Genomic DNA, 27,572 nt, shown 5'->3' with positions numbered 1-27,572 from the left:
GCTATGTCCTTTATTTTATTCAAAAATTTCACCGATTAATCTTTCAACTAAATTATTTTTTAGAACACGTTCCAAGTTGAAGGGAAAAGTGCTTCTGTGTTTATCTAGGTTTATTGCACTGTCTGGGTGGTCCTGAGGCAAGGTTGTTCTGTTTCTGCTCCTTGTCTGGTCAGTCCACAGGTATCTGTTGGCTACTTTAGACTATATCGTATGTACTATATGTGTATAAAGCATGTGTGAGTGATTTAAGGTGGATAATACAAGAGACACATACAGTGGGTCCCTGCGTCTCTGAGGTTCCACAGCCACAGATCCAACCAACTGCAGGTCGATAGAGAGAGAGTGCGCCTGTCCCGAACACATGCACTGTTTCTTTCCATTGTCCTCTGAAGCACACGGGTGATAACCGCATGCAGCACTGACTGTGCGAGGCAACGTGGGTCCTCTAGGGCTGACTTACAGTGGACAGGAGGCAGAGCACAGGTTACATGAACTACTACACAGCTGTACATGAGGGACCTGAGCCCAAGGAGGGCAGAAGCAACGCTCCCTACACACTGAGGATGGCGCGTCCCATCCTGGCTTATGAACTCAAGACTCACCAGCACCTTGGCCGAATCCTGCTGCTCATGCCCAGCAGCACTGATCTCCCGGCTAGGGGAGCTGAGGCTTAGAGATAGCACGCAGCCTGCTCCAGGCAGAGCCAGGCTCCCTCCAGGTGCCCGATTCCAGGTCCACTGTCCTCTCTCTTTTGGCTCGGATGATTGTCTTACAGTAACCAGATAAAAAATTTTGATTCACTGTTTTTAGTCATTTTCATAAATGAGCATAATTAGGTACAATATGAACAAAATTTATTGTCTTCAAGAATCTCTAATTGCCCATTGAGAGGACTAGAAAAGATTTCACAATGCTTCATTTGTTGCCTGGGGGATCACGGCAGGAGGGTTAATTTGAAATAAACAGCATCAATAGGGAAAATCAGCCTTTCTGTCTGACACATCACTAGTATGGGGTGGGAGCAGCTAACAACTATGAAGAAGTTTTTATTTCCCAACCTTCGGGCTTCATTCATACACTATCATTTTAGATATTTATCACAAAGTTATTTTAATCTTCATTTAGGAATATTTTGAAACTTAGGCTGTAGAAGACCACATTAAAGTGAAACATGTGATATAAAAACTCATAGCCATAAAGAAGTACAGAAAGTTTATTTTCCTGTTTGGAGAAGCCAGGTATCACCATCCTGGGGATGTGGGCAGGTTCTGTCCAGGACAGGTCCCTGCCCCTTCGGAGGGCCACGCCCATGGCTTTCCTGCTCCACTCTGTTTTGCAGGGCATGTTGTATCCAGGCCAGGGCTTTCGCTGATGGCCACAAGAGGCCTCAAAAGTCAGGCTCTCTCTGTTCCCAGCAGGAGAAGCCTGCGGCACCCTCTGTCACCCCTGACTTTTGGCCTCATACTAAGATCATGTCTGATGGCAGCTTGTTCATACATAGGTCTCTTTAATACCTGCCCATGCCCCATGAGGAGAACCGCCTTGGATGGTGACAGGGGCCACTGACCCTGGTCTCTGACACAAGATTCTGGTGGTGCAGAGCGTGGAGCACAGGACAGGAAAGTGTCCAAGGCTGAGGGGGGAAATCCCTCTCAACTCAATTGCTTCGGCATGCAGGACATATTTTGTGGGAATAACTGTCACCCTGAGAATAAAGTAGAGAATGTACCCCAAAAGCCCAGGTCTACTGACTCTGGGCCACAGTGTCACTGAGAATATAGTCATCTCCCCAGAAAAAACATACCCTCCCACTCCATTTCATCTCATGCTGAGCCCAGAGCAGCAATGGAGAGGGACATATCGTGCAGTGGGGGAGCTGACAACACCCAAGAAACAAGGTTTCCCTGGGTGTCATGGTTTATGTCAGTGTCCCCCAGGCCTCATGAGTTTGCATTGTGTATTTGTGATTGGTTCATTGTCTAGTGCTTGCATTGATGGTGTCAGTGCTACACCCACATAGGGGTGGAGCCAGGATGTGATGTAATGGTAGGGAGAAGGTGTGTCTTGCTCTTTGCTGGTTTCTGTTTGCTGTTTGCAACTGCCATGAACTGCGGCCCAGCCATGCCCGCCTGCCTTGGAGCCAACTGAGTGTGGACTGAAACCTCAAAAAACTGTAAGAAATAAACCTTTCCTTTCCCAACTTGGGCTTCAGGTATTTTGTCTCAGCAATGAGTAAAAAGTAACTAAGACACTGGGCTTCTCTTGGTCTCCTAGCCACTCCTTTATCTCCCTGCCAAGAACACCCCAGAAACTAGACTTTCTGCCCTCTCAGACTGATCATGGAATTCCTTTTCCTTAAAGCAAGTCATAAAGTCCAAAAATGTGGCTTTAATTTTCCCTGTCTTTCTGTCTTGGAGCTGGCCATAATCAAACCGTCTGACCTATCTTGTCTGAGAATGGCCTGCACTATTCCTGGCCTGCACAGCGAGGGCATCTAGGGCTTACAGGGCACCCCTTGGATATCAGCATCAGAGCACAGCCTTTGTGTCCACTCATGCTCCCGCTTATCTAGCATGCAGCATCAAACCAACACCTCAACTGGCAGGAACCCTGGGCCTGGAAAACAGTCACAGAGCAAATTTCCTATGCTTTTCTCCTGATGACCTGTATTTTGCCCCAACTCTTTGTGACAGGCAGGAAGGAACCATCCCTACCCAAAAGGGGTCCTGCACGTGGCCTGACCAGACCTCCATTTTGTCTCTGAAAAGAGGACTGATGTCACTGGGTCAGTAGAATCCATGGAGACCCCGGCCAAGGAAGGGGCCCCAGGAGAAAAGTAATAGATCTCTCGCTAACCTGGCCTCAGATGACTTGAGCTGGCTGTCATTCAAACTACCTGGAGCTGGGACACATTTGGGCTGTGTGAATTACAAATCTCACTTCTAGGAAGAGCATTCGAAGACACCCGGACAAGGAGGCTTTGTGACACACTGGCAGAAGCAGGCAAAGGACCTTGATGTCTGTCCATGAGGAGCATGTGAAGAAAGTTACAGAGGACGAGGTAGACGGACATGTACTGTGCTGCAAAGTGATAAAAGCTTAGGGCAGGTCAAGCCACATAACAAAACAGAACTTTCTGGTTGAAAACAAAAAGCCAGAAGTGTTTGAACAAGCACAGAAAACAAGTGGTGGGGGCAAGGACTAAACCATGGACGGATGGCTTCCCCCTGACAGACTGAGGATGGCTCCTTCCGCCCCCCCAGACCGAGGCTACGCTTGCCTTTTGTCTCAGCACTTCCGTATCTGAGATTGTCTATATTTATTCATATACTGAAAAGGGATACTTTTCAGCATTTCATTTAGACAGTTTTAAAAGACATGTTGGAATAATGGGTGATTTTTTTTTTCCTTTGCTGTGTTTTGAGGGAGAGAGAGAGGGAGGGAGAAGCACGGGAGTGAGATGGGTCTAACAACCGCACCCTCGTCACTACCCTCCAGCGCTTGAAATGATTTGGACAAATCTCTATTGTTTCTATACACATCAAGAGAATGAACTAGAACAGTTGTTTAGTCCCGTGATTGTCCAGTTGTTCGTAAGCAGTAGACTGTTCTTTTTCTCAAATAAACTGTCAAACCCCAAAGTAAAGCAAACAAAACTGGAGCCATCCTGGGTGAAGAGGGTCAGGGCTGGTCCTGGCTAACCCTGTGCAAGCCAGGGGGTGGCTAGCGGAAGATTTTCAAGCTGCCCCCACTTGGGCTGCGGAGTGTGTGGAGTGCGTTCCAAGGCCTGGGTGAGGGGAGGAAGGACACTGGAGAGTAGGTGGAGGGCTGGCCAGCATCACTTGCCGCCGCCGGGAAGAGCTACTTGCTAAGCTTTCTCCAGCCGCTTAGCCTTTGCTACAGCAGGGCATGGATTTTACTTGAAATGCAGACTTGTCTTTAGCTTACTTTGCTCATGAGTAGAACACTAGAGTCTTACAAATAAAGTCATAGTTGAAAATGGGTCAGTTTCTGTGCAAAACCAGGAAATTCAATGGAGCTTCGCTGCCTCCTTAGGATAGACAGGGCTAGGTGTGTGAGCTGCCCTGCCCACACAGTTGGTTGACCACTGCCCTTCTGAGTTCCCTTCCTGGTACCTCTTTCCCTCAAGATTAATTCAGGAAGAAGTAAAGAAGCAAACCTGCCATTCTCACTAGCTGATCTGCCTGCATGTTGCTGAAAACATGGGTCAGCCAGAGTTTCCCCTGACTCCCCAAGTGCAGCTCCCAGTGCTGACTGGAACAGTATTTAAATGTGAAACTGCCTTCCAGAGCTGGTCTATTTGGTAACTTAAACCCAGCCATGGTAGACAGTCAAAAATACTCTTCCTATGCATACGTAAATTGATGTTCTTACATGCGTGCACATAATCCTGTTAGACGAACTCCTGGACTCGATAGCCAGGCAGTGCTTAAGCTTCCTTGCACTGGCGACATGGCTACTCCGGTGACTCAGCAGCTTGTCTCTGGAGGGTTGGAGAAATCTCTCCAGGGAGTCTAAAACTAAAGCCACCCACTTTGGACTCACCACTGAGAAGAGCAGGGAATTTGCACCCAGATCAAGATGTGATGAAGACAATCACAAACCCCAAGGGTAATGTGGAGTTGTCTTTGTTTAGAAAAAAGCAAGCAAGCAAATCACAGTTTGGATATCCAAGGCCACCCTCTGGCAACCATCTAATCAAAACTTAGTCTTTCTGATTTCTTTTCCCTGAACATCAAAACAAAACCAAATGAAATACAAAGTACATTTTGTCCTTGTCAGCAAGATTCAATGAACACAAGTCAGTCAATTTTATTAGTTGCCTTAAAAATGTTGTGATAACCCCGTTATGGTTGGTGTCTAGATGCCCCCAAAGCCTCATGAGGTCACAGCACTTTTTCAGAGTGACAGAATCTAGTGTGTGTGATGCTGGAATTAAGAGTGTGTGATTGCTAAATTAGTCCTCTGGTTGGTCTGGCGCAGTGCTGGCTAGGGTTAAGTGTGTGAGTGCTCCATCTGCCTATGGCAGATAGCCTACACACAGTACAGGAGACAGAAAGAGTCTTGTTTCCTCCTCCTTACTGCTTTTGCTATCTTGTAGGCCCCATGAACTGCTCTCCTCTGTGGTGCCCCTCTGTCACACCACCCTGCCTTGAAGCCAGCTGATAATGGACTGAAACATCTACAAACTGTGAGCCAAAAAACCTTTCCCCTTTAATTTTGGGTGTAGGGTATTTTGTCTCAGCAATGAAAATAATAACCAAGACACAGCCAATCAGGAAAAAAGTCAAGATATTTCTTCCCCACACTACATAAACTGTGATAATTGCTGTAAAACTGAGATTTCATGTCATTTTTGGGCTGAGGTCCCTCAGCTTGTATGTGAATTATTTTTATGTGAAAAATACAGTCTTGAAATTCCAGCTTGACCTGCTGGAACCTTGCGTGGAGGGGCTCTGAGGCTCCACAGAGATCTTTGGGGCCTGGACTGCCACTTCCCTGTCAGTGCTACCCTGTGGGGACAGTGGTGCCCTCCATGTTCCCTGGCTTCTAACGCAGGCTTCCCCTGGTAGGGACTGGTCCATCCTGTCTGTTCCCTTCACTCCTCTGGAGGCTTTCCCAGTACTAGAATGACACTGAGCATGTGCTCAGCACTCGGTAAATATTTCAGAATTGGTAACTTGTACCTCTAGCCGGGCCTGTGCTCCTCAGTCAGTGGTACTGCTTTTGTCTGTCTGGCAATAACAATGTTTACAATGTTGGAGCTCAGAAAACCACACCCAAAATCTGGTGCTGCAGTGTGCTTCACACTTCTGGATTAAAAGGATTGGGAAGACCTTAGAAGCTGCCTTGGAACAGGATTCTCTAGCCTCTCAAATACCGCTCTCCTCACGCTCAGGAAGGGCTCTCTGTGGGATTCGTTGGTTCCTTTCCTAAAGAAGTGTGGTTGTCTTAAACTCTCTCCTCAGGAATCTCATTAAATCACAAGGAAAGATTAACCACCAGGAAGCGATTAAAAATCACCACCACAGAGATGGGTTTTAAAAGCTGTTTTCTGGGCCTCTCAAAAGCTTTATCTGCAACCCAAGACAACTTCTGTTTACTCCTGAAACCTGCTGCCACCTCTTTCTTCCAGAGCTTTGAGCTCCTATTTCTTTCCATGGTTCAAAATGTTACTTAAGCTTCAACCACCTGGCCCTTTCCTTGAATTTCATTTATAATTTGTATGATTCCTCTGCTTAGGCATGTAATAAAATGTGTACACTTTTTTTTCCTACTAATCTGTCTCTTTTCAATCTATTTCGGGACTAAACTTGAAACTTCAGGAGGAAGTTTGAACTCCTCTGTGATAGAAACTGAAGATCCACTATGTGGCTGCTGTTTCTCACTGTGCCTGTTTGTCCAAGACACTTACATCTTTTCAGATGCTGCCACAGTCCCTAGAAAACAGGGCCCTGAAGATTCTAAGTGATGTAGAGTTCCCGAGACACATAAGCCAGAAAACATGGGTGTTCCCTGGCCCACAGAGTAGTAACACACAAACTTTTCATGCGACACTGAGTCAGTGTCTGTACCAAGTGCACACCAGGGCTGGGCAGGCTGGGTCAGCCAGGCAGAGACGGAACGACAATGTGCCAAGAAGGCTGACACTGCCATGTGAGAGCACGGGACCCACCAGCGCTTCCGGTTAACAAATGGGTCTGAACAGGGCAGGAAACCTCGTCCCAAGAATTAGGATCTACCTCTCAGCGACCTGCTTTGCCAGCTAGGATCTGGAGACAGCCTGCAGGCTCTGGCAGCCCGCTCCCTCTGCTTTAGTCACTCCTGGAGTCTTTGGTAAAATGTTGAACAAATGACTAACAAGCATTAGACTGAAGGCCACCCAGAAGCACTGGCTGGCTGTCTTGCATGCAAGAAGCCTGGGTGTGGCTGAGGGCTCTGCAGCCATCTCAGCTGGAAAGCTGTTCCGGCAAACATCTGCATGTCAATATCCCTGGAAAACTCCTTCAGCCATGATCCAGGCCTTTGAAACTCCACATGCCATGAACAGTGAGGATATACACAAGGATGGAGAAGCTGGTCCTCTCACAGGTACCTCTGAGACCTTTGTCAGGGTCTGACCTCAGGTGGAAGGCTGGGAAAGCCTGGCCAGTACAACAGATGGTCTGGTGGTTTCTTCTTATTAACTGCATCTGGACACTGAGGCATGAGGCTTGCAACCTTCCTTGAGCCTAGCCTGGGCAACTTAGTGTAGACACAGGGAGACCCTATCTCAAAATAAAAAAGGGCTAGGGATATAGCTCAGTGCAAAGGGCCTGGGGTTTAATCCCTAGTATCAGAAAGACAAAAAACAAACAAAAAGCAAATCAAACCAAAACCAAAAAACTCCTAAAACCCAAAAAACCAAAACCAAACCAGAACAAACAAATAAAAAAACCCACACAAAAACCAAAACTTGGTATGTTTGTACTGGTGTTCTAAAACATTGAACTGCACATAAATCATCTGACTCTGCTTCATGAAATATCATCTATTCATACAATTCCAACAAAGACATTTTGCCAATTCAGTTTATCAACTGGGCTCAGAATGGCACTCGGTAGGATTTATAGAATTCTTAAGGCACAAATCAGTCATCACCACAGCCCACCAAACAAAGGCCCTCAGTGGTAGCCACAAGTCCTTTCTAAAGCTCCCTTTCTCCTGCCTGAAGCCCAGCAGGCTCCAGCAACCCAGCTTCCCAGCCAGATCCCGTCCCAGTTGAAGTGCCTGGTACTTGGTAATGTCTTACTCTTTCAGTTGCCCGGGTAGTAGGCAGCTGCAGCAGCAAAGGCTCTTGGTTGTACTTTCTCTTGGTTCAGCTCCAGAGCTAGCAGTCCTGTGCTGTTCTCAAAGAGGCTGCTGGGTAACAGTGGGACTTTGGGCATGAGCCCAGCATCTGTATTCTGTGGGATGGCTAGCTGCCTTTCCTCAGGATGCTTCACTGGACTGCAGCACCTGAGAAGGCAAGCTCACCGAGTCTGGAGTCCAGTAAGAAGTCACTATAGCCCAAAAGAAATGGAAGAGCACAACCAATGACGGGGTTGGGTGGGAAATGAGTCAACGGAAATCCACTCAGATGTGACACACAACAAATTAGTAGAGAAAAATAATGAAATAATTCCTCAGCTGTATTCCATATGTTCAGAAAGCCAGAGGAAAGGCTGAACTTGTTAAACAGACATGAGAAGGGTCAGACACACTCAATTCCTGCCTCTTAGAAATGAAAACTACAGTGTCTGAGATGAAAAGCGCACTAAATGGCACTCAGAACAGAGGAAAACTCACAGAACTTCAAAATACAGCAACAGGAACTACTCAAAGTGAAACCCAGAGAAAAGACCTTGTGAATGAGCAGGGCCTGGTGTGGCTCAGTGAGCACTTCTCAGCATGCACCAGGCCCGGAGTTCAATCTCCAGGACTGCAAGAACAAACGAGCAAACAAATGAACCAAAGCAGAGCAGCACTGAGCTGTGGGTAACTTTAAAGAGTTATGTGTGCAGAGTCCTGGGAGGGCAAGGAGAGCATAACAAAATGCCTGCAGTAATAATAGCAGAAAAATCTCCAAAATTTACTGGAAATCCATGGTCCAACAAGCTGAACAGTTCTCAAACACAGACACAAGAAGAAAACCACACCAAGGAATATCAAAACAAAATCACTTAGAACTTGTGATAAAGAGACTATCTAAAAGGTAGCCAGAGGAGAAATGATACATATCATGAAAAACTAAGGAAAACATCAGAAATGATGTAAGAAAACAGAAAGAAAAATACTTTATCTTTCTTTCTGCAGTGCCCAGGGCATTTACATCTGCCAGGCAAGCACTCTACCACTGACCACATTCTCAGCCAGAAAAACACTGTCGACCTAGAGTTCCATAAGCAAAATAATTTTAAAACATGATGACAAAGAAGTTCTTCAGAGAGATAAATATGATATAGGTCAGAAACTCTTACCTCCATAAGAAATAGCAAGAAAAGAGGAAGTAATGAAGACACTTGCGATGTTCCTGCATCCATAGGCATCATCTGATGCCAGCTGGGCCCCTGCTGCCCAGGTGCCCTCCCACGCTCGTGCCCAAGGCCCTCTCCTCCCACACAGCTTCCTTGCGTCTCCTCCTTGCAGCCTCTTCTGGTGGCCCACAGCCTTATCTAGAAGGCTCCTGGAGTCCTATTATTCATGGCTCCATCTCATTGGTGTTTGGGAACTTCTCCCCAACCCACCAGCCCATCAGTTCCTTGAGTACCACTGTCTTGCCTTTATCCCCCAGGGGTGCCCTCTCACTGCCTATGGTGGGCACTGGTCATGATATTTTGGCACACTTTACTTGATTGCTAGAAGATTTTTTAAAAGATATTTTTGGCTCATTTGGAAGCACTTGCTTATTAATCAGCAAACTCTTTCATGAGTTAGGCCCTATGTAATCCTAGCACTCGGGAGGCTGAGGCTGAAGCAGGAGAATTGTGAATTTGAGATCAGCCTCGGCTACAAAGTGAGCTCAAGGCCAGCTTGAACTGGATAGCAAGGCCCTGTCTCAAAAAAAAAAAAAAAAAAAAAAATTCAGGCTGTATGCTTTTGCAGTCAGATAACAATCTCTGGGCACAAAAGGCTCACAATACAATCAGTTGATAAAAGAGCTGTTTCCATTTTTCAAGCAGCCTAGATTTAATAAGAAATAGGTGGACTCTTGATTGCTACTCCCCGTAACATCACGCTCATCTTCTCTGCTATTTCCTGTGTGTGTTGCTGGGCCTCTCCCAGGCCTCTGCATGGAGCTGACCCCTGACGGGCACCTACTTGGACACCAAACAGAAGTCATGGTGCTAACAGTGAGCAAATCTGAACTTCTGGTCTTGTGCTTACACTTGTTCCCTCCGCAGTGGTGCTGTCTGGTAGTAGCAATTCTCTCAGTGCTCAGCCTCCAAACAGAGAGCATTCCGGGCACTGTCCCCCTCGCATCGCCCTTCGGGTCTAAGCCAGCACCCCTCTCCTGGCAGGACTGTAGTCACTGTCTACATGGCCTTTCCCCCTCCACTCCCAACCTGCCACACAGTCTGTTATCATCACAGAGAAGGCACGGGGACTCTGTCGCTTCCTTCCGCGGAGACTCATAGAAACCAGCGTCCTCACACGACAGCCTACAAGGCCCTTGTTCATGAGCTCGGCTCCTGGTTCCTCTCCTCTCACTTTTCCTCCTGGCCTCCTTCCACACACTCCTTCCCAGCCTTGCTCTCCTCAAGCCTGACCCTCCTGCACCAGGGCCTTTGCACTTGCTGTTCTGATGCTCTCCTGTTCCTTCTTGTGGTAACAATATGATTTCTGCCACCTCTTCTAAAAGTCTTTATGCAAAAGTAACCTCTGTGAAGTCTTCCCCAGCTGTCCTGCTTGGAATTGCTTCTTCTCATCTCCCTCCCCTAACTGGCACCCTACTCTACTGTTCGCCACCACCTTGTGGTATTATACATGGTCTGCTTAGTTACTTTGTGTTTTGTCTCCCCTTCCCCTGGCTGCAGGACAACTCCAGGAGTGCAGAGATTTTGTGTTTTGTTCATACTGCGTCTTATGCACCTGCGATGGTGTGCAGGACACAATAGCTCTGATGACCACTGGAGAAATTAGAGACCAAAACACATGCAAAGTCTCAGCTGGACCTTAGAAACAAGTAAGCGTAGGAAGAGCCACGGCAGGGAGATCGAGGTGCTCTGAAGTGCTGAGAGCCACTTGTGCCCCTACCCAGGCCTCTAATGGAGCTCCCGAGGCTGGAGGGCTGCTGGAGGGTCTTCCGCTAGCCGCTGATAACTGTTGCGCGCTCACGTTGTCCCCATCAACAAGCATCTGCAGGTAATTTCTGATTCTTATCTAAGTGTTCTTATCCTTGAACCACAGTTAAGCAGCGTGATTGATACTAGGGGAAATGGACAAAAAAATAAAGCCATTATCCTCGGACTCTGCATTCTTTCTACACAGCAAAAAATACTGGGAATCCGTTTTATCAACCTGCCCCACTCCCTGGGCACAGGGTCTCCTTCAAGGCACTGGAGCAGGAGACTTTCCAAAGCTGTCCTGGGGGGAGGGAGGCGCCCTGCACAAAGCAGCTGTGGATGCGGTCAGCACCAGAACCCCAGCTGGGCAGCACCTTGGGTCCAGCAAGCTACAGATTTAGTCAATGGAAAGACCAACATGTATGTTCATATCAGTCATCGAGATAAAAACACTTGCAAACTGTGTGTGTGTGTGTGTGTGTGTGTGTGTGTGTGTGTTGCCCACTCACCTGGGACTCCCAACTTCAGAGTCATCCTACCTCTGCCCCTTCTCTGGCCAGTTCTGGTTTTCTGCCCAAGTTCCTCTTTATGACAAAGAGGAGCACAGATAGTGAACCGCGAAGACATATTACCCTAACCATTGGTGAACACCCTGAGTTCGGGACACAGGCTGCCACCCCGCACAGGTGACAGGCAGGAGGGTGCAGCTTGAAGGCGGGAGGCCGGCAGGAGAGGCCGACTGAAGGCCGCAGGCGCGCCGGTGGGCAGCTCCAGCGCCCGTGCCCTTCCCCTGCTCGGAGGCTGACAACCCAGCCCTCCACCACGCCCGTGTGTGCAGACCTCGCTCCCGGAGAGCGCAGAGCTTGGGGTGGAAGGAGCTGCCTTCCTTGCTTGCTCGCCTCTTCCCATCCCTCCATTCCCCAGGTGCGCTGCAGGTCCTGCACTGTGCCCGCTCCACTCTGTGCACATTGCCTGGGCCTGAGAGACCAGCCCGCTCCCTGCCTGTGTCCCGAAGGTACCGGTGCGGTTCGGGCTTCTCTTGCCGTTTCTGGGATTCGGCCCTCCTTCCCCATTCCCAGGGCTGCCACCTTCGCTGGACAAATCTTAATGGGATGAATGTAAGTACGTCTTAGCTTTCTGTTCACTTTTTAATTTTGCTCTGTGCGAGTCTGTGACACACAGGGACTACACGCAGCATGGGGCTTTGGGAAATGCTGTGACACCTCTTGGTCATTTTTCCTCCCCTCCTCCCCCCAGCCTTACCATCTCCACAGAGGCCTTGCTCTTTCATATGGCTCTTTCATTTTGCTCTTTATTTATATTTTCGGTCTCTCTTTTCCAAGCGATCATGTGACATTTAAACTTCTGTGACTGATTTATTTCACTTAGAATTACGGCCTCAAGACATTCATTTTTCTACAAATGGCTCATACGCATCCTTCTTTGGGGCTGTGTAGTGCTCCACTGTATAAATATTTTCTGTTCATACATTCATGAAGCTGGACATGTGGCCGCTACTGCGATTTGTCTGCTGTGAGCTGCGTAGCTGTAAACATTGGTGTGTATGGGTCACCGCAGTAGAATGACTTCCACACCTTCAGAAAGATACCTAGGAGGAGTGCAGCTGGGGCAAACCATATTTCTCTTTTGTTTTTTGAGATATTTTTAGCTGTCTTCTCTCCTCATTTTAGTCTTTCCAGATCCCAGATCTCCTCTCCGGTTCCATCACTTTCTTTATGGCTCCCCCTGTCAAGGGTCTCAGTGGTCCCAACAAGTCCCTTCTCAACTTCATTCTCCTCTGCCCAGCCCACTGTCCATCCAGAAAGTCCTGTCTGGGCCTCCGCCCTGCCTGGCCTGTGCCATTTTTATTCCTGCCCCTGGACCTCACTCACTGGTCGGGGGATGGACCCCTGCCTGCCCAGCGCACTGCTGCCCACTCAGGTTCAGCCTGCACCATGAAACTATCTTTCCTTAGTTTGGTGTAGGCTGATTTCCTCTCTTGTTGGCGGCTTCACGCTCATCACACAACTCTCTGTGGATTACTTCCTCCCAAAGAATTTAGTCCCAGAGTGCTCGAAGATTCAACACTGCCTGTGGGGAGAGGACGTGTTCTGCAGGCCCCGTCGGCGCTGGGCCTGAATCGAGGGTCTGGAGCATGCTGAGCAAACGCTCTTTCTTCGCCCCATTCCAGCCTCCAAACCTACACTGGTATTTTTCTCCTCCCTTTATCCTTTTTAAGTGTTCTTTTCTTTCAGCTTTTTTGCTCTTTTTCTTTTCTTCATTTCCCTCCCTACATCTGTCCCTTCCCTCCTCTCCCTCTTCCTTTCCTCTTCCTTCTTTTCTCCTTCCTTCCTTCCTTCCTTCCTTCCCTGGCACTGGGAATCAAACTGAAGACCTCACTCATGCCAAGCATGTGCTCTACCACGGAGCCACATCTTCGACGTGCTGCCTCCTGATAAAGTCCTGACTCCAATGCTCACTTGCTGAGTTACTAAAAACTGGGGGATTATTTTACAGTCACCAGCTCAACGTTTTAGCTTGAGGGTACAGCTATTCCCAGTTCTGAGTCTGTCTCTGTCTCTCTCTTTCTCTTTCCCCCAGGAAAGCCCCTCAATGTTCCCAGCACTTTGACAAGCACAAGAAACTTTTTCTGAGTGGCAGCTGGCAGGGTTACTTCCTCTATCATCTTCAGAACAAACTCCGCAGATTGCTTTTTGAATGATCCTTAGTTGGCCTTGTTGTTTTAATGCTAGCTTTCAGCAAAGAAAATTGTATCTTGAACTTTAGTTAAACTACAAGCAAATTATGCTATTTAAATCATAATGCTGTTAAAACTCAAAGATTTCCATAAAAGCAACTGATGGGCTGAAAAATGCTCCTTTTGTAGCTGAATCACAACCAAAACCTTTAGCTTGTTTTATACAACATGACCTTTAGTCTGAAGATAAAATGCATGTAAATTAAGCTTGAATGTCAACTACATTTGGTCAAGGCTTTCTTTTCTGGATGGTGATTGTGGGGAGTTTGAGGAATGTAGAAAAAAAATATCTTTAAATCACATAAGTTTTTTTTTTTTTTAATCAAGCGGAGCATTGTTCTGATAGCTCCTGTGACGGTAACCGTGTCCCGGGGAACAGGAGACCCTGAGAAGTAAAGGGCTCTCCTCTCTTAGGACTTGTTCTTGCCCTGTGCTCCACTCACATTTTCTTAGGCTTCTGCGTGAAAGAGAGCAAACACTTTCTTAAGACTGACACCAAAAAGAACCAATGAAGGTAACCACAGCTGGGGCACCCAGGATGGGGAAGGTTTTTTCCCTTTGGGGGCATCAGGTGCCCTTCATTTTCAGGGGTGTCTAGAGCCATGGGGACCCCGAAACCCTGCACTCCTGAAGGGGCCTGCTGTTTTGCTGTCACTGGCACAATGAGTTGGGCTGGCTGATTGATGTGATGCCAATCTAGACTCCAAGAGCCACCTATTACCTCAAAGCAGCAGCTCAGAGCAGCGCTGGACAGACAGCTGGCGCCTCGAAGGAACAGGAACAGAGTCCATGCGGGAGGGGTGCTGGGGCATGGGGCAAGGAGGGTGCATGGTGAGTACTAGTGACTGCCGTCCTGGTGCTCTGTGTCCCCTCAGGCCCATGCTGAAGCCTAATCACCACTGCGATAGGCTTGAGGCAGGGCTTGTGCACACAGAGGTCCTGGGACCCGCAGGGGAAGCCTTTGTGATTCGGGTTAGAGCTCTTACAGAAAGGAAACAAGGCCCCGGGAGCTCCCTCGCTCCTTCTACCATCTGTGAACTGAAGATGGCCTAAATTAGTATGGCTCCTAAATAAAGGCACCATACCCCTCCTGTGTTATCTTTAAACCTCTGAACACCACTAAGAAGTAGGTGCTGTCATTTCAGTCTCACAGATGATGACATGGAGGCCTGGAGAAGGTAAAAGACCTGCCCACAGTTAGCTAGTGGCAGCCTTGGACCAGGACGTGCATCTCCTGGCTTCCGATCTACGGTGATCACCACAGGCTACTGCAGAGAACGAGAGGGAAGTTGGCTGGGCTCTCATATGATCTACGGATGCCATGTCACTTGAGCTCAGGGCAGGCACACAGGGCCTGAGGATCAGTGAAGCCTATAACGGACACGTCCCAGGGCAGGGACACTCAGAACCAGCAGCAGTCCTGAACTCACCCTGACAGGGCCGTTTGCCCAAGAACCCCTCGGGCCATGGTCTCAGGTGCACTACTGCTCCATGGTGGGCCTGGTGACAGGGTTATGCCACGTCCTCAGAGTGGAAGTGTACTTTCTGGAGGTACATGTGGCTTCAATGAGATGAACTCATTTCCTCCTGGACACAGGAGCAGAGACATAGTCGGAGGAGGAGAGTGCAGGTTCTGTCTCTCTGGGACTGCAGGGCCTGGCCTGCTGCTCTTGCTGCTCCCCTCTCTGTTGTGGCAGGAAGGACACAGGGACCTGGGAGCCATAACCTTCAGCTGCCAACACAACCACCCACTGCTCTCAGAGGTCCAGAGGCTCCCTCATTCCTACGTGGGCCTCAGGGAACTGTAACAGTCCAGTGTGGCAGGGGCAGGAAATGTCTGCTGAAGGTGGAATTGATTTTAAAAGTGGGAAATAAAAAAAGAAACAAAGAAAACTCGAATCAAACCAAATGTGAAAAACCACCTCAACCTCAGCCAATAGTAACTATGACAGTGACACAGTACCACCAGCTTTTCAGAGTCAGACTGGGAAATAATAGGGTGGTGATCAAGCCAAAGAAAGCCGGTTTTGTTCAAAACCCCTCATGTTTATGATATGAGACCGCTACAAACTCATGACCAAATGTCCTAACATGGCCTCTAACAATGTGAATGTTGTTTGGCCAATGCAGTATCAGCCGGTTTAAAGAAAAAAAATTTCAAACTTCTCTTGAGAAAAATCAAAAGATCAGGCATGCCAGTTCTCTGGGCAGCAAACAGCTGAGGTTTGAACAGGTCCCTATGGTTCTGCTGTTGGAAACCTAATCCTCAAGCTCTGCTGTCAGTGGTACCCAGAGAAGGTTCTCCACTCCCAGATATTCAGGTGAGGTCCCGAGGACCGAGGAGGCGGGCCTATGATGCCACGAGGGGATTCTTGCAAAGAGGAAACGTGGTTGGAGCCAGCAGGCTTGCTCTGTTCTGCTGTACGACACCACTGGTCATCTTGTGATGCAGGCAGGAGGCCCTCACCTGCTGGTACTGTGCTTCTGGACCTCCCAGACTCCACAACTGAGCCAAGTAAATTTCAGTATCTTAGAAATTACCTGGTGCTAGGTATTTTATCACAGAAACAGCAAATGGACTAAGACTGAGCCTCAGCTTGGCAAATCCTCGTCTTGCTCAGTAGCAGCTGCATACAACCTGGGGCTTATGGAGCTTTCTCCTCACATTTAGAAGACAGCAAAGTATAAAACAGTACAAAAAGCTATACAACGAAAGGCCCGTTCCCACCTTCCATAAGGAAGCACTTTGTTGGTTTCTTTACTTACTTTCCCTTTCTTGCTTACACAAGGTAACGCGATGCATGTATTTTTCTGCCTTGCTTTCTTCGCGTGGAATATATCCTGGGGATTATTCCAAGCAGGAACGGAGACTTTCCTCATTCTTGCTTTACAGCTGCTTAGCTGTTTGTGCATAGCTCAATTTATTCAATTAGTCCTGGGTTAGTGGGTGTGGTCACTTACAGCCTTTTGTTTTCTAGACTTTTCTGCAGGGGCGACTATGGGACATGCTGTTCATAGGTGATGACGTCTGCTGCGCAGGACGAGTTTCCATGAGTGACAATGCTGGGCTGTGGAGCCAATGCATCTGTACTTTTGCTAGGGTTTTCCAGCTGCTTCCCACATGGGCTGTACCCGTCCGTCCTAAACAGCAATGCAAGAGCAAGTCTGTTTCCCTCAGCTTCCTCAGTACAGTATGCTGTCATTGTTTACTTTTGTTATAAGTGAACATAATATTTCAGGATCATTGCAATTTGTGTTTTAAATTTAAGATAGTTTTTTCCATGTGCTTCAAACACATTTGCCACTGAATTTTTTTTCCTGAGAAACATATGGTCAATTTCCTTATTGTATTCATATTTTGTTGCTGATTTTCCTATTAAATTCTTATTTTTGCCAGGGTGTTTGTGCATGTCTACAATCTAAGCCCAGAGGCAAGTGGATTGAGAGTTCCAGGCCAGCCTGGAGTCCATAGGGGACTCTGTCTCAGAGACAACACTGATAGCAGCAGCAGCAGTAGCAGCAGCAACAAAAGTTGTTTTTTTCCTCATCAGTAGCGCTACATATTAGAAAAGTTATATCTCTATTATAAGTGTTGCAAATACTTTTTTCCCAACTTATCAGTTATGTTTTACCTTTGTTTATGATTATTTGTTGTTTGCAATATAAAAGTTTTTGTTGTGGTTTTGTGTGCTTCAAAAATATAGTTAACTTTATTTACTTATTTATTGTTTACTTTTGAGTTCTAGTTTGAAATAAAGGCCTTTGTAATTATCTATCTATCTATCCATCTATCTATCTTTTATAGCTTATATCTACATGTTCCCCCAAAACCTCACTTGACTGTAGGTGGGACTTTTCAGAGGCTGCTAATCTACAGGATGTGATTCTGGGATTAAGACTTTGTGGTACTGGATTAGTCCACTAATTGGTTTATCATAGTTTGGATTGTGGATATTAGGAAGGCTCACCCTGGGTGTGGGTGGCACCACCCAACGGGCTTGTAGCCTGGATGGGATAACAGGAAAGGGAGGCTGCTGCTGCTGCTTCCTGCTTCCGTGCCATGGACTGTTTCTCCTTTGCCAGCCCATGTGCCACGCCACCCTGCCTTGCAGCTCACCAACCACAGATGGAAACCTCTACAAACTGTGAGCTAAAATAAACCTCTCTGACTTTAACCTTAGGTGCTGGGTATTTTGTTTCAGCAACAAGAAAAGTAACTAAGACAGATTTATAAATGTGAGCTATATACATATATATATAATTTATAAATATATATGCTATATATTATATACCATTTATATAACTATTTGTCCTCCTCCTCCTCCTTCTTCTCCTTCTTTTTTCCAGTGCTGGTCACTGAACCAAAGGCCTTTCATATGCTAAAGACATGTTCTACCACTGCGTTACAGCCCCATGTTTTTGCAGTTCTAAGATTTAAAATGAACTTACTCACATTTTCTTTCAGTAATCTTACTTTCATTTATAAAAATACATTTGATACATTTAGAGCATTTAAAACCGCACATGGTGCACATACAGCTGTCTTTCTGAACATTTCCCCAGAGGCTCGCTGTTGTCTCCGCATCATTTCTTAAGCTCAGTCCTTCATTCTCCCTGCTGCTGTGAGGTGCTGCCTTGGTCATCACTATGTTGACACACATATTTGGAACCACTGAGGGGCTCCATGCTGTCCTCTTGGTCTGTTCTCTTCCCGGAACGCTTTAGTTACTCAGGTTTTAGTTATCCTTTCATATCCGATAGCACTGGTCCTTCCTGTCGCTCTGTTTTAGCCTCTCGGACATTTTCTCACCAAGCATGCATGGCAACATCGTGTTTTTCAGGTGAGGCACAGAATGAGTTTGTCTGGTCCCTGAGGCAACCAAACAATGTTAGTATTTTTATGTTGAGGTAGCATTAGACTGCTAAACCAACTTAAGGACATAATATCCCTCCAAATTTACTATTAAAAACATCAATTGAATCTATTGGTCTGAATCTTTCATGATCTTCAAGAATGGTCGCTAACCCTTTCTTTTCTTTTTTCTTTTTTGGTGCCGGGGATTGAACTCATGACCTTACACTTGCCAGGCAGACACTTATGCCACTGAGCTAAATCCCTGGCCTGCTAACCCTTTCTTGACATCAAACATAAGTTTTGCATATCTTTACTTCCACTGCATCTTTTATTTGATTGTGGTTTGGATAGGAGAAGTCTGTTGATTTCTTTGTAATGCTTTTATATCTCATTTGTCACTGAATTCCATTTTTGTTTGCAGTGGGTTATCAACAAATTCTCTGGGATTTTTCAGGCATATAAATATAGGATCAGAATTTAACCAGATTTTCGCTCCTGTAATAGTTGGTACATTGTGTTAACTTGAGAAGTTTAGAAGTTTAACTAAAGACTCAGCAGGGAGCCAGGATCCTTATTTTATAAATGTCCTCAGCCTTTGCAAGAGGGAGGCACAGAGGAGGTGTGAGTGCTACACTTGCCCCAGGGTGCTGGTAGCCTGCTTACAATATAAGGGAGACAAAGAGACTTGTTCTCCCTCTTTTGCTCTTGCTATTTTTGTTGTCTTCTGCTGTTTTGAACTGTTGCCTGGGTGCTGTGAGCCCTGCCTTGGAGCCAGCTGATTATGTGAAACCTCCACAAACCGTGAGCTAAATAAACCTTTCCTTCCTTCATTTTGAATGTCAGATATTTTGTCCCAGCAATGAGAGACCTCTCAACATTTTAAAAGCACCTCCCCTTGTGTTATTGCTCTGATTAATCCTTCTAGGACAATGCAAGATACTACGAGTGACAAAATATTCCTGTCTTAATATGATTACTAAGATCATCTCTAGGATTTCTCTGCCCAAGTGGAAAACTGATTTTGGGTGTAAGAGAAGTAAGCTGTACTTTATTATGTTAGGGAATAATCTCTTGATTTCCACTATATTGTGTATTTTAAAAATCAAGCATAGGCATTAGATTTTGTTAAATGTCTTTTCAGTGAGACTATCATTAAATCATACTTGCCTTCCTTAAATAAATAATTTGGATTTTCAATTGCTACTTTAAAATGGTAAGAGTGACTTTCTTATTAGAGGGGTGCTCAGCATTGTGAACAGTGTCCTGGCCTAGAAACGTTTCGGTCTCCCAAGGTTGCCGATCACTGAATGCACTTCACCAGTCTCAGTGCCTTCTCTCTTCACTGTGTGTATCCACCAGCTTTCCTGTTGCCAGGACAAATGACCCAGTGCCCACATCAAAGGAGGAGAGTTTATTTGGCTTGTAGTTTTAGAGGCTTCAGTTCATAGTCAACTGGACTGTTTCTAAGACAGACACAGCATGGCAGAAGGGCCCAGAAGGGCCATGGGACAAAGCTGCCTGGTTCATGGCAGCTGGGAAGCAGAGTAAGGGAAAGAACCTGAGAGCAAGAGGCAAGGAACCTGATGGAGATCCAAAGGCCATGTTCCACCCAGACACACCCAGACACCTGCTGTCCTAATACCCTGGGCTGCCCCAAACCAACCAGATTGGGAGGAGAAAGAGATTCAACAGAGGCAGCAGGAGTCTTGCAAGAATGGAGGCAGATGGGTAAATTCTCTGTTCTCGACACTCACAAGGCCCTGTTCCCATGTCTGGCCTGGCCCGGTGTTTCCCAAGCTCTATCTACCCCTTATCCTTGTTGGTAAGTTTCTTCCAAAGTATTACTTGCTTTGTAAAGATTGAATATACCTGGCTGTATCAAATTAACTGCACTTCAGTAATAATTAATTAGCCTGCCTTTTAAACGAACTTGTTTACAGCTGCCAACCAGCTTCTGATCAGAATGTGCTAATCAGAATTACCCTGCTGAGTGAAGTACTTTCAGCCAAGCACAGAAGTGGGAAGTGTCAGTTAGCTCGAGGAGGCACATTTTGGATAAACAAACGATTCTGGAAGGCTTTTCCAAATTCTGACATTAGTCTGCACTGAGTTTATTCCTTTATTCCTAGATCTCTAAGGACACAAAACCTCAGAGGGAGTCCTCAGATCTCACTCATTCATTATCTGGTGCTATACATAAAAGGTCAGGGATGGTGTGGATTAGCCCTTAGACGTGTGCATGCCATTCCATGATATATTCTACTGGATCTTTCTCTTAAGAATTTCTCTGCTAGAGGTACCCAGTGATATTTTTTATCTCGATACATTGTTCAGGCTAGCCTTGAACTTGCTTTTGTAGATCAGGTTGGTCTTGAAATTGTGGCAATTCTCTTGCCTCAGCCTCCTGAGTGCTGGGATTACAAATGTGTGCCACCATACTAGGTCAGTGATTTTTTAAAAAATTGTTTTCTCATGTGAATAATTTCTGTTCTGAGAAAAAGCAGACAGTAAAGATGAGAACATGTGTAAAGACTAATGGTGGGAATATTGCTAGGATAAAGTAACCCAGCTTAAGAAAAGTCACCGCAAGCTCCTGGATGTTGGTGAGTATGTGCTGCACCCCAGACCATGCCCCAGAACAATTCAGGATCTCTGGGGTGTGATGCAGGCAGCAGGGCACATTCAAGCACCCTCTGTCCCATGATTCTAAATAGCACCCAGTGCTCTGGGACTTCCCTGTGGCCTGTGGTGAGAGCTTGTTAGTGCCACAGGCTCTTAGCACTTCTGAGTCCCCTCTTAACAAGGCCTCTAAGGTGTATGTGTGCAGTGTCACAGCTGCTGTGTTAGAGTTGTAGTGCATGTGTCACCCTGTGGGAGGTGGGGTGAGAATCAAGGGCCTTCCCAAGAAAGCAGGTCCAGAGAGGATGAGCCTGCAGGTCTGGAGAGCATGAGGGTGGGTCTGTAGCATCTGCCTTCTAAGGAGCTTCCCGGGGACTCCTAAACCCTCTGCCTGAGAACTACTCCCAAGATGAAAGTCAGCTCACAACCCCAGCCTCCTCCTGTCCTTGTGACAACTTCCTGAGTGACACTACGAGGCCAGAACTTGGAAAGTGAGGGACATGGTGTGACCATCCACCAGTGCCTCCCAGCCTGAGGAAACTCAGGTGCTGCTCTCTGAACCTGTGAGAGAGCTGGTGCTCTGGCTGTGAGGTAACCGGAAGTAAATGTAGCTTTCATAGTGACGAAGTAAATCTCTACCTTCTTATGATAGTGACTGACACAGTTTGCAATTTGGATACAAAAGGCAAGAGGGAGGAAGGAGGGACTTCATCTAAAATTAAGGCATTTTCTTAATTTTCCTTTTTTTTTTTTATGCTAGAGATGGAACCCAGGACCGTAGGCATGCTTGGCAAGCACTATACCACTGAACTACATTCCCAGCCCTTATTCTGAATGAGTCTTGCTAAGATGCCTGGGCTGACCTCAAATTTATGATCCTCCTGCCTCAGCCTCCCCAGTAGCTGGGACTATCTGCATGAACCACTGTACCAGGCTACAGTAGTCTTTTTTTTTTTTTTTTTTAATTTTGGCTTAGGCTCAGATTTCTAAATGATAATATGAGTAAAAAAAATCAGCTAGGAATGGAAAACTTGATCTTTCTCAAGAGATGCATTTGAAGTGTGCAGTACTTATTTGTAGTTTTAAAAGCATTTATGCTCATGTAGGATATTTAAAAGCTTCTATGATCACAAGAGGCCGTAAGTGGGCTTCTCTACAGATACCTAGGATGTCAAAGTATGGCTCATTCTACCCAAGGTGACAACTGAATTTTTCTCATTATAAAGTGAAATAGACCACAGCGGTTCCAACGGACAATGAGATGGAATGGAGAACTACATGATCTATAGCAAATCTAGTTTTTAAAAAATTACTGAGTTAAAGTCAGCAAAAGCAAAGAGAAGACTTAGGGTGGTTTGCTTTAAAGAATTTCTAAATCTGGGCTCTGTGTGTATTGGGACCCCTGTGGGGAAAAGCCATGTACCCTCTTCCCCTGGTGCTGCCGGCAAGGGATGCACATGTGCGGGCTTCACGCAGTGCGGTGGACCCTGAAGCTCACGCGCAGGGCGGTTCACAGGCCCCTTTTGGAACCTGGCGCTAACCCTGTGTTTTGCGGAAACTGCTGATTTTTCCCCTTTAGAACAGCCCGAGGCACGGGAGGGACTTCTCAGCGTCTACGTGGCCTGTGGCCAGGAGGGTCAGGGATGGTTTCCACTTCCGTGGGCCACCTGGTGGAGATGCGCGGAGGCCAGGGGAAAACCTGGCCATCAGGTAGGTCAGAGAGGGAGCCTAGTGCTGGAGAAACCTGCATCCCTTCAGAAGCATACGCTCCATCAGAGGCCAAGGGTACAGGCAGAATGAACACTTTTGCCCAGAGCTGGGAAGAAAGTGGGCTCTAGGAACACTGCCTGGCCCCCTCTTGCTGCAGACCCAGGACGCTGGAGAAGGGGTTCCCGTGCCCCTCCCGGGCAGATGGGACCCTCCCACCCTCGCGGTGGGGCCTACCGGCACCATGGAGTAGGTCATCAACATCAGCGTGTCCTGGCTCTGGGCGCGCAGGGCCGGCGCGGGCTCCCCATGGCTGCGCTTGGCGCGCGCCGCGCTGAGAGAGTCAGGGCCAGGGTCAGGTTCTGGGTCGGGGTCGGGGTGGGCGTCGGGGTTCCGGTCCCGCGCCAGATGCAGCTCTCTGAGGAAGGCGCGCACGGCCGCGTCCTCGCCACGCTCAGCCTCCAGCTCCCGCAGCGCCGCGCGGAGCCGGTGCCACTGGCACAGCGCAAACACCGTGCCGGCCGCGTTGAGTGCCGAGAGCACGGCCAGGGCCGCCAGCGCGCTGCGCAGTCCGCAGCCCGCCGCCCCGCGCCCGCGCCCCGCGCCCCGGGCCATGTGCACACCTCGGCCGGCTGGCAGGGCTACGCAGGCTGGGCCAGACGCGCTTTATACCCCCGGCAGGCCGGGGGCTGTGGCAGCGCCTCGGGTCACGCCGCTCTTTGGCCGGGCTGCGAGGCGGGCTGGGGACAGTCGCGGTGGCGCCCAAGCCGCCCAGGGGACAGGCGGGCAGTGAGGGGGAGGGCAGTGCCCAGCCAGACAGGCCAGGCGGCCAGAGGAGAGGGAGGGCAGGAATTCCTATGGGCTGAGAATCACTGGATTCCACCCCTCGCCCCGCACACTCCTCCTTTGGAGAGCATGGTCAGCGCATCCAGATGCCAAACAAGGCCCACGTCCCTCGGAGGAGGTCTGTGCAGGACTTGGCCCCAGGCTGCCTGTCACCCCCACACCACCCAAGGCCGGGGGCTGCACGTGGTTCCTGGAGATCTTGAGACCTTCCGGGGAAGGGGACTGGCAGGTGCAGGGGGACAGGGGCCTGAGAGGATTACAAGCCCTCCCTCAGAACCTGTCCGGAAGGAGGTCCCTGAAATGAGACTCCCAGGATCGGACAAGCCCACAGTTCTCCCACACATCCATTCCCAGGGGGCAGCAGAATGATGGGGAAAACTCCGGGAATCAGGAGTGGGTGTTCAAAGCCACTCTGCCATCACGTGGCCATAGTAGGCTCTTCCTGGTGAAGGGCTGGAAGCGTGCGGGGCGGGGGATGTACCGCGCCTGCTTCCTACCTGTCCCTTGGCCACTGCCCTTTCACAATTCCATCAGCTCATGGGCCTCCTGCCTCAAGGGCCACTGTCCCCAAGTCAGAGTCATCTCTGAGCCTCCCCAAAGGACCTTCCTGAATGGCACTGCTCCTCCAGGGCCCTGGTTAAGGAGAAGCAGTGCCACACTGCCGGAGGCACTGGTTACATGGCCATATAACCCGCTAACCCATGGAGAAGGCTGCTGCCAGTGGTCGAACCACCTGGAGCATCAAGAAGAAAGGACTTGTCCTAGGGCCACATCTGGCTCAGCTACCTTTGGGCTTAACCATCTACTCCCCAGAGCTGTTATTTCAGTTTTTGCAGGGAAGCTGTATGGCACAGGAGAGAAGACCCAGGGGGGATCAAACTTCTGCCTCCTCTCCAGGGAGGGTCAGGGCAGCGCCTCCAAGGAAGCACAAGAACCTGAGGCTCTATCCCAGCTGGGTGCCAAGGTCTGGGTCCCCCAGTTTTAATAAGAACCTCGGCCTACTTGGGTGTTCTCAGAAGAGCAGCCAGAATGAGGTGGGATTATGAAATGCCCCAGGCTTCTCTAAGATGCCAAGGTGACTGAGAGGGGCAGCAGAGATGTACACAACTTTGTCCTTTACCTGAGATAGTAACACGCTGAGACCCATCTAAAGACTTGTCATGTATCGTTTTTTCCTAATCATGTTAGGATTTGGGCTGATGGAGAGAAGCCACTGAGGAGCGAACTGCCTGGACTGCTTGCCTGGCAACTGAACCACACAGGGAGCACCAGGAGCACGAGCAGGCGGAACATCATCCAGCCTTCTGGGCTCCTCCATGTGCCGATATTCATTCCAGTTACTGTGGACCATCTGTCACCATTACCCACCATCAACAGCAAGGGACAGAGCTCCCAAAATGGTGACAGCTTGTGTGGCCCCGTCACATGCACCCAAAGCACAATCCTTGGCTCCTGGTGGGCCTTTGGTAACTGCCTGTTGAGTGAGTGAATGAATGAACAAGCCAAAAGCTGTTTACTGAGGGTCTCCTTGTGTAGAGCAGCATGTACATGGTGCTGGGCTGGCCTCCCTCGCTCCTTATGAGACTGCTGTCCAGTGGCTGGGACAGTGAGCCCTAGCCTGAGCTCCTCCCACCTCCAGCTGTCACTCCCCAGTGTGAGTCAGAGCTAGGAGACAGGGTGACCATAAGGTCACTTGGAACCAGCCAGGTACCATCAGACACCCATAGTCCATGAAGCTGCCCCTCCTAGAACACAGGACTCTTAAGGCTGTAGCATGGCCATCCATGCCTGGGATCTGACCCAGGCCCAGAATGGTACAGAAGAAGGGCAAAGGACAGGCCAGACCCCTTTCCATGTGGCCCTCTCTCCTAGCTCATCCCAGCTGTTTCTGTGCAAGCAATGCAGGCATGTCGAGACTGCCTGCAGAGCAGACGGCTTCACTCAGTGCTGGGTGTCTCTCAGCCGCTGCCATGTTCTGTCGTCTTTCCCCCTCCTGCTGCCTTCTGTCTGTACCCTTTGTCCACCACAGAGCTACACATCTGCTTCCTCACTGGCCCTTCCCCATGGAGCCTCTGTGCCTGCCCCAAGTGTCCGTCTCCTTGAGCTCTGCCAACCCCGAGGGCACAGTGGTCACGAATGTGGGCTTGGCATCAGACAGACCAGCATCTGAAACTGCTTTCTAGCTGTGTGCCTTTAGGTGCTCTAAAGAGACTAGCGGGAAAGATTCAAAGCACTTGGCATGTAGCACATCCAGAGCTGTTGCCTTTGGGCTGCATGGACTTGTGGGTACAAGAACTGTGCAATGTGCTATTGGTTAGAGGGACCCAACCTCACCAGGCCCCTTAGAGCGGAACTTGTGCCCAGAATCAATACTTGATTGACCAGGTGATTAGTTACTATACTTTCTTGATGCTTTTTGGGAAAAGAACTTTTGGATGCATGGCCGACTTAGCTCTTGCCTGAGGGCAATGGCGCTGAGCTTTGTCCTCTGGATTCTCAAATCTCTTGAGGTTCTGGGGGACAGATACATCTGCACAGTGTTCCTGCATGGTGCTCCTCATTTGGGCTGGTACCTTCTACTTATTATTATTATTATTTTTTAAAGTTAGCTATCAATCTGGCCTGATTTTTTGACAGGGAAAGTTCAAGATACTCAAGAAGCCAAGAACATTGTGTGCCTTCTTTACAATGAGAAGCAGCTTTTCCATTAAGAGGCAGATACTTCATTTCCAAAGGTTAAATAGAATTATCCCTTAAAATGATACCAGCTAGTTAACTTTAGAGCATTGGAGAATGAAATCCAGTTCAAGAGTACACTCTAACTTTAATTCCACAGCATTTCTTCCTGATTGTGAAGTGAATAACTTTCATCTAGGCTAAGGCCTGGTGCTTGGGTACTTTGATCTTCTGTGATGAGGGAGGCAGCCATACTGTGACTCCAGAGGGTGCCTGCAAACTCACCCACCCTTGCCTTCCTCCCTGTGGGTGACTAGGGAGAAACTCTCTCTAGAAGTTGCTACCATGTACGTTTTTTGCTCAGCCTCCTTGCTTTAATTTCCCACTAACACTACATTTTAACCCTAAGAAACCTCAGACCACCCAACCAAAGTCAGTAATTTCCCTCTTTCATTTGTTCACTCATTTATCCATTTGTTCGACAAATGGTGATTTGGAGCCTGCAATGCCAGGAAGTGCTAGGAGCTGGAACAGGGTGGAGAGTGAAATTGGACATCACTCTGCTTTCCTGAAGCCTGTTGTTGGAGTGGGGAGATGGAGATTGGAGAAGCTCTGGCATGTGGGATTAAGTAAGATCATTTCAGTGAGGAGCCTGTTCCAGACCTGGGGGTGAGGCATCCGCGGACCTTCCCAGAGGAAGTAAGGAGCCAGGGTGGGGTTGGGGTGCAGAGTGTTGGGCAGAGGGAATAGGAGTTCCAGGGCTTCTCTGAGGAGTCATTGGAAGAGCAGTGTGGCTGCAGTGTAGTGTCCAGAGCAAGGAGAAGTCAGGAAAGAGGCTGGGGTTGAGGCAGGGGTCGGACTTTGTGGGTGGGCCTTACTAGGCCAAGGTCCGTATTGTAAATGCAATGGAAAGCATGTGAGAAGGTTTATACGGGATGGGGCAGAGGGGAGGATTGGGTAGGTGGGCGACAGGTTTTCAACTGAGATTTCCTTTTCTTAGTAGGATTTGCAGTCACTTAAGAAACTAGGACCTCTGACCCCCAACAGGGTCAACCTCAGCCTTGAAATTTACCCGTCCACATGAAGCAGGCGAGAGCCAATCTCTAGAAAATGCCACTTTCTTTTTCATCCACACTTACAAAGATAATTGAAAAACAGACCTATGATTAACATTTGGATTATTCGGCCAAACCTGATATTAGCTATGGTTTTTGTATAATAATTGGCACTTTGTAAGAAATCAGCCAGTGGTGCTTCCAGGTGAAAGCATGTCTGTAGGGTGTGA

At 48.2% G+C, this 27,572-nt stretch overlaps 1 protein-coding gene across 2 annotated transcripts in view; it reads right to left on the bottom strand.

Moving 5' to 3' along the window:
- Positions 1–23,688, bottom strand: part of Gldn (gliomedin) — a 47,250-nt gene extending 23,562 nt beyond the window's left edge. Inside the window, exon 1 of one of the 2 annotated variants that reach the window (XM_003471872.5) lies at positions 23,003–23,688. In XM_003471872.5, coding sequence (XP_003471920.1) covers positions 23,003–23,380 — 378 coding nt within the window. In that variant the 5' untranslated portion in view covers positions 23,381–23,688. The remainder of the gene's footprint in view (positions 1–23,002) is intronic. The other variant, XM_063248720.1, reaches the window with a different exon arrangement.
- Positions 23,689–27,572: the final 3,884 nt, after the last annotated feature.

This window comes from Cavia porcellus, unplaced genomic scaffold (genome assembly GCF_034190915.1).
Source record: "Cavia porcellus strain 051 isolate PalLab524CR breed Dunkin Hartley unplaced genomic scaffold, mCavPor4.1 scaffold_1, whole genome shotgun sequence".
NCBI lineage: Eukaryota > Metazoa > Chordata > Mammalia > Rodentia > Caviidae > Cavia > Cavia porcellus.
The sequence above is the reverse complement of the archived record's forward strand: the minus strand, read 5'-3'. Positions and strand labels throughout refer to the sequence as shown.